At 37.4% G+C, this 14,607-nt stretch overlaps 1 protein-coding gene across 2 annotated transcripts in view; it reads right to left on the bottom strand.

Annotated features, from left to right (window-relative positions):
• BMP2K (BMP2 inducible kinase) overlaps positions 1-14,607 on the bottom strand; it is a gene marked incomplete at its 5' end in the record, with an annotated part of 125,839 nt that overhangs the window by 24,919 nt on the left and 86,313 nt on the right. For both annotated transcript variants that reach the window (XM_082653640.1, XM_082653641.1), the window contains 5 exons: positions 972-1,129; positions 3,585-3,769; positions 4,667-4,765; positions 6,175-6,359; positions 11,628-11,788. In XM_082653640.1, coding sequence (XP_082509766.1) covers positions 972-1,129; positions 3,585-3,769; positions 4,667-4,765; positions 6,175-6,359; positions 11,628-11,788 — 788 coding nt within the window. The remainder of the gene's footprint in view (positions 1-971; positions 1,130-3,584; positions 3,770-4,666; positions 4,766-6,174; positions 6,360-11,627; positions 11,789-14,607) is intronic.

Here is a 14,607-nt window from a genome sequence, read left to right on the forward strand (position 1 = left end):
TACCAATTTAAATTCCAAACAACTATTCTTACATGAATTCAGGGCATTTACAAACTTTATATAAAATATATACCAATTTGGAACAAAGTACTTCATCTAATTAATGTTCTCATAAGGCCAGTTACCTAAAATAAAATAGAAACTAGGAACTATACCTAGGGACCATCAAGACCCTCTTTTCACATGCAAAATGGGGAAACACACTGGACACACACGTGCACACACACACCCCCAAGACTCAGAAACCTGACAATTATCTATAGACTCTCCAGGAGTGAGCTTTTTGCTACTGTTTTGCAACCTCCCCAAAATACTCCATACATACCTTTTCCAAAAAATAACTTCTAAAATATGTATAGCGAGACTTGACATATATATTAGGTAGTTTAAGATAAGGCAATGACTGCAAGTAAAAACATTGAGATATCTGATTTAAAATGGAAAAGAATTTATTTCACTTTTGCCATACCAGGACAACAAGGCAGCCCGTTTATGTCACCACTCATTAAAGGGACATTACAAAACATTAACATAATGTAGTAGCCATGTTTTCTTTCAGGCACTTTCAAAGGGCATCTCAGACCCACAATATCTTCTACTGAGTGTGCAAGAAAACAGAGCTGCAAAATGATTAGTAAGGCAAGATACTTATCTCTCCCTTTTTATTTGAGCATTAATTTTCCATTTTTTGGAGATTTCTGAATTAACATTCAAAGATATGCAGTATTTAAGTGCTCGGAATTAGCATATTATCAGCAATCTTGGGTTTAACAGCTACTATCAAGCAATTGATTTCTAAAGCACACAATATAGTTTGATAGTATATGTAAAAGAAGATGGCCTGAATTTTGCCCTCAAATGCACAAAAAGAATTTTCTCTTTACCATCCCAAAACAGTCTTTGGCCTTGCTGAATAATTATAGAGCTGTTATTTTACTGTGAAGCAAAATAAGCCTTCAAGTGTCCCTTACTTGATCTCAGAAGGTCAAATTCTCTGTCCAACAGTTCCTCTTCTGTTAACTTGGAGAAATTATCCTCTCCAAAAGGATTCCACCCTGACATATCAGGTGGGTTACTGATGTTCTTCTGATTTGTAATATTTGCAACTGCCTCTTTATCAGCAACTGACCTAGAATAAAAATTAAGAGAGGAAAAAGGAGGAAAAAAATACATTATAATTGAAAATTTTAAAGTTTCCTAGTTCATACTTTATAAACACTTGGAAAAGCAGATGATTTTATTATGATGGAGGTGGCAGTAAGGGCATGGATTGGAAAGGAGACCACATGGGATTTGAATCACCTCCATAAAGGTCACTAGCTGTGTACCCTTGGGCAAGTTCCTTAACTTCTCTAGGTCTCAACTTCCTTATCTGTGAAACAAGAGTAGCAGTATCCACCTCATAGGGTTACTGGGAAAATTAAATGATTTAATACATGTAAAGCAGAGAGAACATAAATAAATAAATAAGCACTCATTAAATATTAACTATTATTTATCATAGTGAATAAACCTTAAAGTGAAAATCAGTTCCCATATCAAACAGTATCACTCTAAAATCACTACTGAATAAGGTGATTTTATGTCCTGGTTATGCTGAGAGACATCACAATAATTTTCCTTTTGACAAAGACATTCTCTACATAGCTACCAACAAAAGGTGAGCTGCTAGAATTGCTTTATGAATTGCCTAAAACTAGAGGAGGGTTATTTTCTATATAATAAATTATTCGTGGTGTTTAAAATATCTATAGTCTGGGGCTTCCCTGGTGGCGCAGTGGTTGAGAGTCCGCCTGCGGATGCAGGGGACACGGGTTCGTGCCCCGGTCCGGGAAGATCCCACATGCCGCAGAGCAGCTGGGCCCGTGAGCCATGGCCGCTGAGCCTGCGCGTCCGGAGCCTGTGCTCCGCAATGGGAGAGGCCACAACAGTGAGAGGCCCGCATACCGCAAAAACAAACAAACAAACAACAACAAAAAAATCTATAGTCTGGAGCCTAGGACTACTGGTTCTATGAAATTTATCCAATAGGCCTCTTGGCTTTTAATAGAAGATGAGAGTTTAAAGCCTTCTTAACCTAAGAATACCTGGGTACCTCTCCCTCAACCCAGCCTGGAAATACAGCATAGGCACGAGGCAGTATAACAAAGTTGTCAAGTTCATTTAACAATTCAGATCCAGACCTTCTAACACCGGTAATGGAGGGAGAATCTCTATGTGCTTCTAAAGAAGTATCTCAATTTTGCAAGCCTTGACTCATCCCCTTAAATTCACCTTCCCCTTGGGAGCTCACTTCCATTGCCACCACACAGATCTTGAAAGGGAAGAAAGGGCAAAAGTTGCCCATTTAATCCCCTAGCCCAAGCCCCTTCAGTATAGTTGAGCCAAGAATGGAACGTTTGAACACTCACTGAAAGCTAGAATTGGCCAACTAGTAGATAGTCTTTCTAGTAAATATAACTTAGGTATCTTAATAATAAATGTAATTCAGTTTAGAACCCACTCTAGGAATGCATCAACTGCCTCCGTATGAAGGAATCCCATCTCTAATTCCAAAACTACCTTCAAGGACTTTCCAAGTTCTAGAAACACAGATAAGAGAGGTTAAAACTCAAAGAGAAATGGGCATGCCCCTCCTGCCTGTCAATGATCCTTTTACAACTTTAGAATTCCCGATCTGAATCATCTTCCTCCTGTTCCTGGAATGAATTTATGGATTCTTCTTCGTAGACTGTAACTCAAGGGAGGGTGTCACCTTAACCTACACTTCAAACACGTGCTAAAATACGTCTGCAAGTTCTTTGACACTCCTCCCTTCAAAGGGTGGAACCAAATTCCCCTGCCCTTGAATGTGGGCTAGATCTAGTGACTCAGATAACAAATGAAATATGGTGGAAGTGCCAACGTGTGACTTCTGAGACTAGATCATAAAAGGCATCAAAGGTTCCTCCTTGCCCTCTCTTTTGGACCACGTGTTCTGAAAGAAACCAGAATAAACAATTCCTTGTTCAAAACAGTCTTTGATTTTGCCAAAGAGAATACTCAAGCAGCCTTTTAGAGAGATCCATGTGACAAAAAACTGAGGCCTCCTGCCCAAAGCCATGTGAGTGACCTTACAAACAGATCCACCAGTACCAGGCAAGCCTTCAGTGGACTGCAGCCCCAGCCAACATCTTAACTGTAACCTCATGAGAGACCCTTCCCTGGTCATAACCATACAGGTAAGCTACTCCTAAATTCCTGATCCAAAGAAAGTGTGTGAGATAATAAATGTTTATCATCGTTTTAAACTACTAAGTTTGTCAAACAAAGAATGTCTTAACATATAAGCTAATAATTTTCTTAGCCTTAAATGCTGCTGGATGTTGCTAAGCCTTATTTGCAAATAGCCGTTAGCAGAATTAACTGATGGAAATGGAAAGAAGGATGGAGATGCAAAGGGGTCAGGAGAGAGGACTAGTAAGAGAACAAAGGGAACTCTAAGATGGGCTCTAAATTAATTCAGGAGCCACTTAGTGACTCTACTCCATGATAACACCCACTGCCACAATAATTTCCTTTGTATTCAGTGGAAAAATACTTGCCTATTGGCACTATAAGAGGAGTCCTTTATGGTTCCAACCTGAGCTGGAAGTGATGAAGTGTAGGACACTAAGGCTGGTGAGAACTCTTGAGGGGAAGTGAGATATTCTGGTGATGCCTGTTGTTGAGACTGCTGATGTTGAGCTAGCATTTGCTGCTGCAAGAAAGCCTGCTGATACTGCTGCATCTGAAACAAAAAATGCCGTTATACAAAACAATGCTCAAGGTCACTAAAGCACTGTTAGCATTGCCCCTATTTACTATGCTCTTTCCTTTTCACACTGGCAACAAAATCAGAAACATGAAAAACAATTTTTATCTGAAGGAGCGGCTTGCTACTAGAAAACTACAAGGTGAAATAAATCTAAAGGACTCCCCTGGTGGTCCAGTGGTTAAGACTTTGCCTTCCAGGGCAGGGAGAGCGGGTTCGATCCCTGGGGGAACTAAGATCCCACATGCCTGGCGGCCAAAAAACCAAAACAGAAATAAATCTATTTAAGAAGTTGTTTAACTGGACTTACTGTGGTGATCATTTTGTAATATATCCAAATATCGAAATATTACGTTATCTCAGGTAGACAGTTTCAGGTAAACGAATATAATCTTATGTCAATTATACCTCAATTAAAAAAAAAAGGAACTGGAAAGTTAGCGTCACCTGGCAGGATTCAAAAATTCTCCTTTAAATAGTTTAATAAAAAACGATATGGTAGTTTAAAGTCACTTGGTATAGCAGTTGCTGTAAAAACAGGTCAAACTATTCTCTGAAGCAAATGCAACTTTCCTTTGGGTTTCTTTTCTTTTCTTTTCTTCAACAGACATTTGCCAAATGAGAGAGACATATGACAAGAGATCCTGGGTAACCAATCATCTCCTTATACTATCAGATAAGATGTGCCAGATCCACGTTCAGCCCAACGTAAAGCTGCTTAAGAATACATATCTGGCTTTGATAAAATACATGTTAATAAACTAACGAGTTGATTCTGAATTATTAAATTCTGAATAATACAATTCGTACTGTGAATTCCAACACTGGAATGTATACTCAGAGAGAAATCTCTAGAAATTACATAACGCTTACCATTGTAGGATACTGTGATGCAGAAGGTTGCGGCTGATATACTGAATGCATTAAAAACTGTTGTTGAAGTATCTGTTGCTGTTGCACTGCATGTTGATACTACAATTGGAAAAACAAACTCATCAGTATTACTCATGCCTTTTTTGTGCGAGAACCTTTTTTTTTAGGTATTGATCTTACCATAACAATGACTTGGGTACTCAATAGTCCAAACACTAATGTAAGATACCTATAGTCAGTAAGTGACTATAACTTAAATCAGCTTATTGGAATTGGTTTCAAAATTATCAATGAAACATAACAGATTCAACTAAAACCATCTCCAGCACAGTTTAAGGATGTCTGGAAGAAACCTAAACCTAAACACGTTTACCAGCTAATGAAGACCCCTGAAGTGACTTGTGTCCAGGAACCATTACAGTAAATTCCCAAGATCCTCTGTCTCCCCTTCAATGATATCTTCTGGCCATCCAATGGCACCCCTATTTAACTATCCTCCACTCTGGGTCTATCAGTCAAGACCAGAGGACGGGGTACACCCATGAGAAGTAGCATACATATAAACTGGCTCAAAAATAGTTCAGAAAATGATGGAAGGATGATGATGACAGTCATTAAATTTAAAATAGTTTAGTGCTAACTAGAGATGCGCAGGTTCTGATGAGGCAAAGGACAGACTAGAACTTCAGGTCATATTTTTCTATGTCCCTTCCAACTGTAAATGCCAACCCTACACACACACACACACACACACACACACACCCAACAAAGGCAAAAAAAGAAAAAATAACAAAAACCCAAGACAATATTACTTCTGAAAGTCTTAATATCACCTTTCCAACAATAACATTATTAGGCTATATATATGAACTCAAAATGTAACCTGAAAAAGATAATATTCATCATAAATTGCAGTACTTATTTGCAATGCCAAATGACTGGGTGAACATCGTTTGCTTCAAAAAGCCACGATACAACCTATTACAACAGGAGTATTCTTGAGTATCTCACAGAATGCAAATAAAATATATATTCTTTTTTTAAAATTTTTTATTTATTTATTTTTGGCTGCGTTGGGTCTTCACTGCTGTGAGAAGGCTTTCTCTAGCTGCGTCGAGTGGGGGCTGCTCTTCGTTGTGGTGCTCAGGCTTCTCACTGCAGTGGCTTCTCTTGTTGTGGAGCGTAAGCTCTAGGCATGCAGGCTTCAGTAGCTGTGGCATGTGGGCTCAGTAGTTGTGGCACACGGGCTTAGTTGCTCCCTGGCATGTGGGATCTTCCCGGACCAGGACTCGAACCCGTGTCCCCTGCATTGGCAGGCTGACTTTTAACCACTGCACCACTACAGAAGTCCAAACTACATATTCTTTTAATAATCAGGAAACTGAGCAAAATGTTTACTCCAATCTACAGTTCAAAGTACCCATGATACAAAAGGGAATTCACTGCTATTCAAGAGCGGCATGAATTCCACAACAGTACTTCTGTATCTCAAGTAATGAAAGGATCACCTGCTGCATATAAGCATCCTGAAGTAGCTGCTGCTGCTGCTGAGGATGACGATGCTGCAGATGAAGCTGCTGCAATCTCCAGTCTCCCTGCTGTAACTGCTGAAGTACTCGATGCTGCTGTGGAGGCTGCTGAGTGGGCCCCTGACCCAGTAAAATCTCAGGGCCATTTCCAGGTCTCAGCGCTCCTATAAGAGGTGTCCGAAAACTTACATTAACATACTCATGACTTCAATAAAATGGCTGCATTTCAAAACACGCATTCCAATAATCATTAACCAAGGCATTCATATCCTCATCTTATAGAAACTTCCATGTGCGTATAGTCTAAAGGGATTATTTACTATAATAAAAGTACCCATGAAAGTTAATTTTGTCAGTTACCACTCGTGAACAAGTCAACATCTCAGAAACACTTAATCTTTCACACTTCATCTCTCCGTGAACACACCAACCATGCCAATTTGAAATGCTCCACATTTCTCAACTGTATCATGCACCATCACGAGTCTGCATCTTTGCTGACATGATTCTCTGTCTAAAATGCCACTTTCCACCCACTGCAACTCTTCTTACCTTTAAAGTTTATCTCAAATCTCTCTTCCTTCTTCCTTCCTTTAGTGCTTCCACTCAGTTTATAAAGTTTCTTTTTGCCTTGCACATATTAATTGTTTACATGGTTATTTCCTAACTGAAGGATGGGGTGAAGACTTATTTATTATTTCTTTTAGTGCCCCAAAGAACTTTTTACATAACAGATGTTCAATAAATGCTGCTGTAGTGAATCTACTAACACTGTCTCCTAAACAGGCATTTTTTTATAAGCTTTATAAATTTTACCATAGGAAAATCCTATGAATAAACTTTTGAAATAACCGAAAAAGGATGAGACAGACAACTTCAAAAAGAGGAAATTCAATATACTATAATTTCTATATTCTCTTCCAACAAGTTACCATAAATTCAAATATGACTCTTTAACCCTAAGGGGAGAAAAGGACGGAGAGTGCAAGAAGAGAGAGAGAAGGATTCTTTTTCATCAATGTTAATGTCTTCAAACCTCCACAGGCCTTAAGAATATACAGTGCAGAAAAGACAGTCTCTTCAATAAGTGGTGCTGGGAAAACTGGACAGCTACATGTAAAAGAATGAAATTAGAACACTCCCTAACACCATACACAAAAATAAACTCAAAATGGATTAAAGACCTAAATGTAAGGCCAGAAACTATCAAACTCTTAGAGGAAAACATAGGCAGAACACTCTATGACATAAATCACAGCACAATCCTTTTTGACCCACCTCCTAGAGAAATGGAAATAAAAACAAAAATAAACAAATGGACCTAATGAAACTTAAAAACTTTTGCACAGCAAAGGAAACCATAAACAAGAAGAAAAGACAACCCTCAGAATGGGAGAAAATATTTGCAAATGAAGCAACTGACAAAGGATTAATCTCCAAAATTTACAAGCAGCTCATGCAGCTCAATATCAAAAAAATGAAAAATCCAATCCAAAAACAGGCAGAAGACCTAAATAGACATTTCTCCAAAGAAGATATACAGATTGCCAATAAACACATGAAAGAATGCTCAACATCATTAATCATTAGAGAAATGCAAATCAAAACTACAATATGAGATATCACCTCACACCAGTCAGAATGGCCATCATCAGATCTACAAACAATAAATGCTGGAGAGTGTGTGGAGAAAAGGGAACCTTCATACACTGTTGGTGGGAATGTAAATTGATACAGCCACTGTGGAGAACAGTATGGAGGTTCCTTAAAAAACTAAAAATAGAACTACCATATGACCCAGCAATCCCACTACTGGGCATATACCCTGAAAAAAACTATAATTCAAAAAGAGTCATGTACCACAATGTTCACTGCAGCTCTATTTACAATAGCCAGGACATGGAAGCAACCTAAGTGTCCATTGACAGATGAATGGAGAAAGAAGATGTGGCACATATATACAATGGAATATTACTCAGCCATAAAAAGACACGAAATTGAGTTATTTGTAGTGAGGTGGATGGACCTAGAGTCTGTCATACAGAGTGAAGTAAGTCAGAAAGAGAAAAAAAAATACCATATGCTAACACATACATATGGAATCTAAAAAAAAAAAAAAATGGTCATGAAGAACCTAGGGGCAAGATGGGAATAAAGACGCAGACCTACTAGAGAATGGACTTGAGGATACGGGCAGGGGGAAGGGTAAGCTGGGACAAAGTGAGAGAGTGGTAGTGTATATATGGACATATATACACTACCAAATGTGAAATAGATGGCTAGTGGGAAGCAGCTGCATAGCACAGGGAGATCAGCTCGGTGCTTTGTGACCACCTAGAGGGGTGGGATAGGGAGGGTGGGAGGGAGGGAGATGCAAGAGGGAGGAGATATGGGGATATATGTATATGTATAACTGATTCACTTTGTTATAAAGCAGAAACTAACATACCATTGTAAAGCAATTATACTCCAATAAAAATGTTAAAAAAAAAAAAACACTCCACAGGCCTTAAATTCAACACCTCTACGAAAATCGTTTTATAACTATTTCTAATTCTTCCAATTACAAAAAAATGGCATGTTCATTTTAATTATTCTTGAAAATGTTTATAAAAGTACAGGAAGAAAATTAAAACCATAATTCCGCCACACAGACATAACCACGATTAGCCTTTTAAGTGTATTTATTTCCAGTTGGAAGAGTATTAAAAAGTTCAGCTCCTGAGCTATACATTCATCTTTTAAGGCCCTGATGTCTAACTGGAGAACACTTTCAGCTGCAGGTGAAGCGCAATCACAAGCCAATGAGCATCATGCAATAACTCATGGAACTCACCTCTCACCTCACAAACTGTGACTTCTCTTTAGTGTTATCAAGCTGAATAGAGCTCCTTGTTTCTCAAGCCAAGCCCACAGAGCACCGGAGAACTCCCAAAAAACAACACTACAATCCTACATGAAAACCATGCTTCCGAGTACATCATTAAATCCTCATACTATTATTCCCCATTTTGCAAATGATGAAATGAAGGCTCAGAGAAGTTCAGTAAGTTCATGACTTAAAGACAAATGATAAACTGGAAGAAAATATTTACAATATATTTGGCAAAGAATATTCAGAATACATAAAGATAAAATCTTCAGAGCAATAAAAAGTAAATAAAAAACAAACAATCTCATGGAAAATTGCAAAAGACAATTCACAGAAGAAAACAAATGGTCAGTAAACGTGAAACAGTACCGTTAATCAGGAATATTAAAATAAAATCAAAAATGTTTCACCTGTCAATAGGGAAACATTTTTAAAAAACCAATACTATCAAGTGTTGGTAAAGACAAGGTGAAAGGACACTCACACCTCGTTGGTGCTGTAGCATAAATTTCTGAAGTCTTCTTTGGATGGTAATTTGGCAGTATCTGAATAATTTTAAATGAGTGTACTTTAATAGCTTCCTCAGAAGAATGCTGACATGGAAATCAAGTGTTCATTATATAGATGTTTATCACAACGCTATTAATAATAGCAAATATTGGAAATAACCAAAAAAGTTTTATAAACTATCGTACATTCATATGATGGAATATCACATACCTATTAAAAACTACATGGTAGATCTATATGCACTGATATGCAAAGCTCTCCAAAGTATATTAGGTTTAAAAAAAATCAAGTTGTAGAGAACTATGTATAGTACGAATCCATTTGTGTTTAACCCAACGTGAATTATTTATATCTGTGTATATGCATGCAAGAACATAAAAAAGGACTAGGAGGGTGTATACCTAACTGCTGCTAGTTTACTCTGGAAAGAAAAAGAATGGGGACGTCTACATTGTTCTGAATGCTATTGTATTGTATGAATATATTTTAAAATTTTATTCATGTGTTACTTTTTTTTTTAACATCTTTATTGGAGTATAATTGCTTTACAATGGTATGTTAGTTCCTGCTTTATAACAAAGTGAATCAGCTCTACATATACATGTATCCCCATATCTCCTTCCTCTTGCGTCTCCCTCCCTCCCACCCTCCCTATCCCACCCCTCTAGGTGGTCACAAAGCACTGAGCTGATCTCCCTGTGCTATGCGGCTGCTTCCCACTAGCTATCTATTTTACGTTTGGTAGTGTATATATGTCCATGCCACTCTCTCACTTTGTCACAGCTTACCCTTCGCCCTCCCCATACCCTCAAGTCCATTCTCTAGTAGGTCTGTGTCTTTATTCCTGTCTTACCCCTAGGTTCTTCATGACCTTTTTTTTTTTTAGATTCCGTACTTTTTATATAAGATTTAATGAGAAAAGCAATGTTAAGAGATGTACAGGGCTTCCCTGGTGGCGCAGTGGTTGAGAGTCCGCCTGCCGATGCAGGGGACGCGGGTTCGTGCCCCGGTCCGGGAGGATCCCACATGCCGCAGAGCGGCTGGGCCCGTGAGCCATGGCCGCTGAGCCTGCGCGTCCGGAGCCTGTGCTCCGCAACGGGAGAGGCCACAACAGTGAGAGGCCCGTGTACCGCAAAAAATAAAATAAAACCGAATAGCATCTCCAACCCAAACACTGAATGCTTACCATGAAACAGAATTTTCCTAGATACCATACACCTTGTTATTTACTCTTTATAATAGGCAGAATGGCTGTTTTCCCATTTTACAGAAGAGAACAGTGAGTCTAAGAAATGGTAAAATGGGAATTGGACATAAAAGACTTCAAATTCCCCTTTTGTTCCCTCTTCCCTTTCCCTATTCCTCCATCGGGTATGCCTGATCACCACAGGCTTATGTTACATCAGATAACATAAATGTCTTCCTTGAACATATACTTTACCTAATAGTAGTAACAGTAGTTAATAGTGAACATTTCTTAAGGACATATTATGTGGCAGGCATTATAGTATGCAGTCATTTAGTCTTCACAACAGTCCCATAAGATAGGTACTAGTATTTTCATAACACATATTACTAAAAAATAGGAGAAATAGGACTCAAATCCAGGTTCTTAAGACTCAACATGTAGGCTTTTAACCATTAGAGTATCCTAATTTAAAACATACTAGTTGAAAACACTTTAACATTAAAGCTTTGTAAGCCTAGAGTTTCAAATTCCTCCTTTCCAATACAATATAGAATTTTCTATACTCTTGAACTTTAGTATCAACCTCGAACCCTACTAGTCGATGACTCTAGAGATAAGCAGGTTGTGAGCTTTTCATACCATACTTTTATACTACCCGTACCTTACTTTTGCTGACAACATTAGGAAAACAATTAGGTGGGTTTATTAGACATTAGTAGCTTTATGTTTCTTAAAGCACTAGGTGACATATCTGCTTCACAACAGTAAGTCTGCCAATAATTTACATTTCTAGGAAATCGAGCCATAAAAGGTTTATGTAAATTAACTAAAAAGGGGACGAGGTTGGCAGAGCTGTATCACCTTTTGGTCTGTGGTTACTGAATTCACCAGGAGCTGGGACTTTAACAGGTATTGCTGAACTTTGAATGGTCAGCACACTAGGAGTGGCAGTAGTAGAATTCGCCTTTGGTCTCTGTCTTGGTGCAATTGAGGTTTCTGTTGGTCCAATGGTATCTGTTATTCTACAACAGAAGAACACATGTCATTCCAAATACTGGGATCATTTCTAACTTACTATTTGTTCTATAAAGGATCTATTTCAACAGATGCATATTTATTATTACTGATGGTCATGTTCGTCCTCTTGGCTTCTTCCTAAGTCTCATTTTCAAGTACTAAATGTTTAATGAAGATAAGGAAGTAAATAAAATAAACCTAACCAATTTCCTCAAGCCAGATTGCTACCACTTATAGTCTGCCACCGGAGCTGGCAAAAAAAGAGTATAGAATTGCTCTTAAGGAGATAAAATAAAGGAAGCAAACAGAAGTCTTCTCAATAAGGTTTTGGACAAAACAGAGCCAACTCTCTAAACCAGTCAGAGAAACAAAAATAAGAAACAACAAACAACAGGCTCCTTTAGCTTGGACTCCTGGCTTAAGAAAAAAAAAAAGAATAGGGCCTAAGGCATGCAAAACAAAAGAAGCCAAAACTTTTAACTGGTGGAGCTATCAGCTCACATTCAGCATCTTAAATCTTTAACTTTGCTTTACTTAAAACACTGAATGGAAATTATATAAAGGTTTTCCCACTAGGACTTAGTTTAGGCCACAAATGTGAGTGGTCAAGTGGAAAGCAGTTTTGAAAGCAAGAGACACTAAATATAATTCAAGAAGACACAGACATTTGCTTTTCTCTTTCAAAAATAGCCAGGAAAAAATCTTTAACTTACGTATTTATCAACTCTGCTTTCTATAAATTCAGAACAAAAAACTCGAATACTTCTTAATAGGGTCTATGCTCACTTTTCAAAAGGATTGCAATAAAATCTCTTTATCAAGTTCTCTTAGCACATTTTCAAAATGATCTGACGCTTAAAAGTTTTGCATACTTATGATTTATCAAGTACACATCTGCGGCATTTAGAGGAAGTCCAGTCTATCATAACTGCACAGGACTCTACAGTTCTTTCCTCTATCTGGAGATACCACAAGAGGGAGCCCTCTCAACAACTATCTTTCTCAGAAAGAAAGGATGTGAAATTGAATCAAAAGATTTTGGAAAATCATAGAAATGCACTGTATGTGTGCTGTTTTCTAAAAATAACATTTATGTTTTACACGGGATGGGGATGGTACAAGTCATACGAAAATAGAACTAAAAGGCTATAAAAAGATCATGTATACATGTAACCAATTATATCTCATTTAATCTAATTATTTATTGAGTTCAAATTATGGATATGGCACTAAAACCAATGCTGTACTCCCTAAACTTAAGTAATTTGGGGGAAATATTGTATACAATCTTTCTATTTGCCTACCCATTCTTCATTAAGTGGGCAGTATATAGGCCAGACCTCACCCTGCCTTGTTCCTGTTCTAAATAGCTCCATAAAGGATTCACAACACACGAGCAGGGCAAACCTCTAAAAAGCATATTAAAAGTTCTGCAGACTTTGTTTAGTCTAGTGTTTCCTAACTTATTTCACTAATGTACCAATATCTATTATACAATTACTGATATCCAGCTAATAGGGCTCAGTCTTCAAAGAATTTACAGCCTACCTAGGAAAATATGGCACATGTTCATGAAAATATAATAAAATATAAGACAGAAAAAGTAACCAGCGCTAAGCTAATACTGTCAAGAGTTTCATGGAGGAGTAATTTTACCTTTAACCTAACTTGGCTAGAGAAGGCGCAGGTGAGAACTGGAGGTTAAACATAAATGTGATTTCATCAGACAGTAAAAGAAAGTAAGCGGTCTATGAAGAAATGGGAGGAGAATGCCTGGACAGATTCAGCAAAGTGAAAATACAAACTTAACTAAAATGAAAGAACGAGTAATTACTGACATCAACACTGCTACTGCAGCTTCCTTTGCACTATTGTAGCAGACAAAGAGCTGGTTTTTTGCTTCCTTTCTTTTCTTTTCTGCTGACTAGCCTGAATAATCTTCCTAAAATACACTCTCTTCTCTTAAAATCCCTCAGTGTTTCCATCTGCCAGGGCAGTGATTCTCAACCCTTCCATCTTTAAGATATAAATCATATAAGTTTCACATGTGTAACAGTCCCAAGAGCAGATGCAAATTTTGGGGAGGTGGATGGGGGGTTTTAAGAAGTGAAACAAAAAGTGCCACTGACTGAAGGCAGGGCAGGCAGATAATATCCATAAAAGCTTTAAAACATGTAAATAATGATACTGGCTATTTAAAGATTCCCCCTCCTCCCCTCTCTGGAAATATGCCTTTTACATGGAAAAAAAAAATGATTTACAACTTTTTAACATTTAGAATTTTTCAACTTCTTTACTGATACTATCAATAAAAAATAAACTTATATTATTGACCAATAAGCACCAATGAACCCTATTTTTTTAATATACATAATGTATAGATTTAACATACTATGACTAGCACTGTGAATTTTAGTTAACTATTTCATTAACTATTTCATTTCCTTATAATTGTATAGCTGTAACGTGTCATGGTGAAAAGATATTCAAAGCATTACTGTTCAGCTGACTCATGCTTTTTAAAAAATTTGTATCTACTTTCTTAAAGATTTAATCATTAACAAAATAATTATTTTAAAATATAAGGAACAATAAAATTCAACTGACAAGTCCTACAATAATTCATAATGACCACTCAACTATAACAGCAGTTGCTAACTACAGCTATGTCATGGGTAAGACAGTCAGTCATGCTGGATTCCTGCAAGTTAGACATCACATTACTCCTTCGTCTCTTACTCAAAAGAGTATTTTAAATTTAAGTGAATGAAGATAATGTTTTTAGAGTGATGCCATATTTTTTTAAAAAAACTAAGTCATTCTC

This window comes from Grampus griseus (assembly GCF_964374135.1).
Source record: "Grampus griseus genome assembly, chromosome: 4".
NCBI classification, from domain to species: Eukaryota; Metazoa; Chordata; class Mammalia; order Artiodactyla; family Delphinidae; genus Grampus; species Grampus griseus.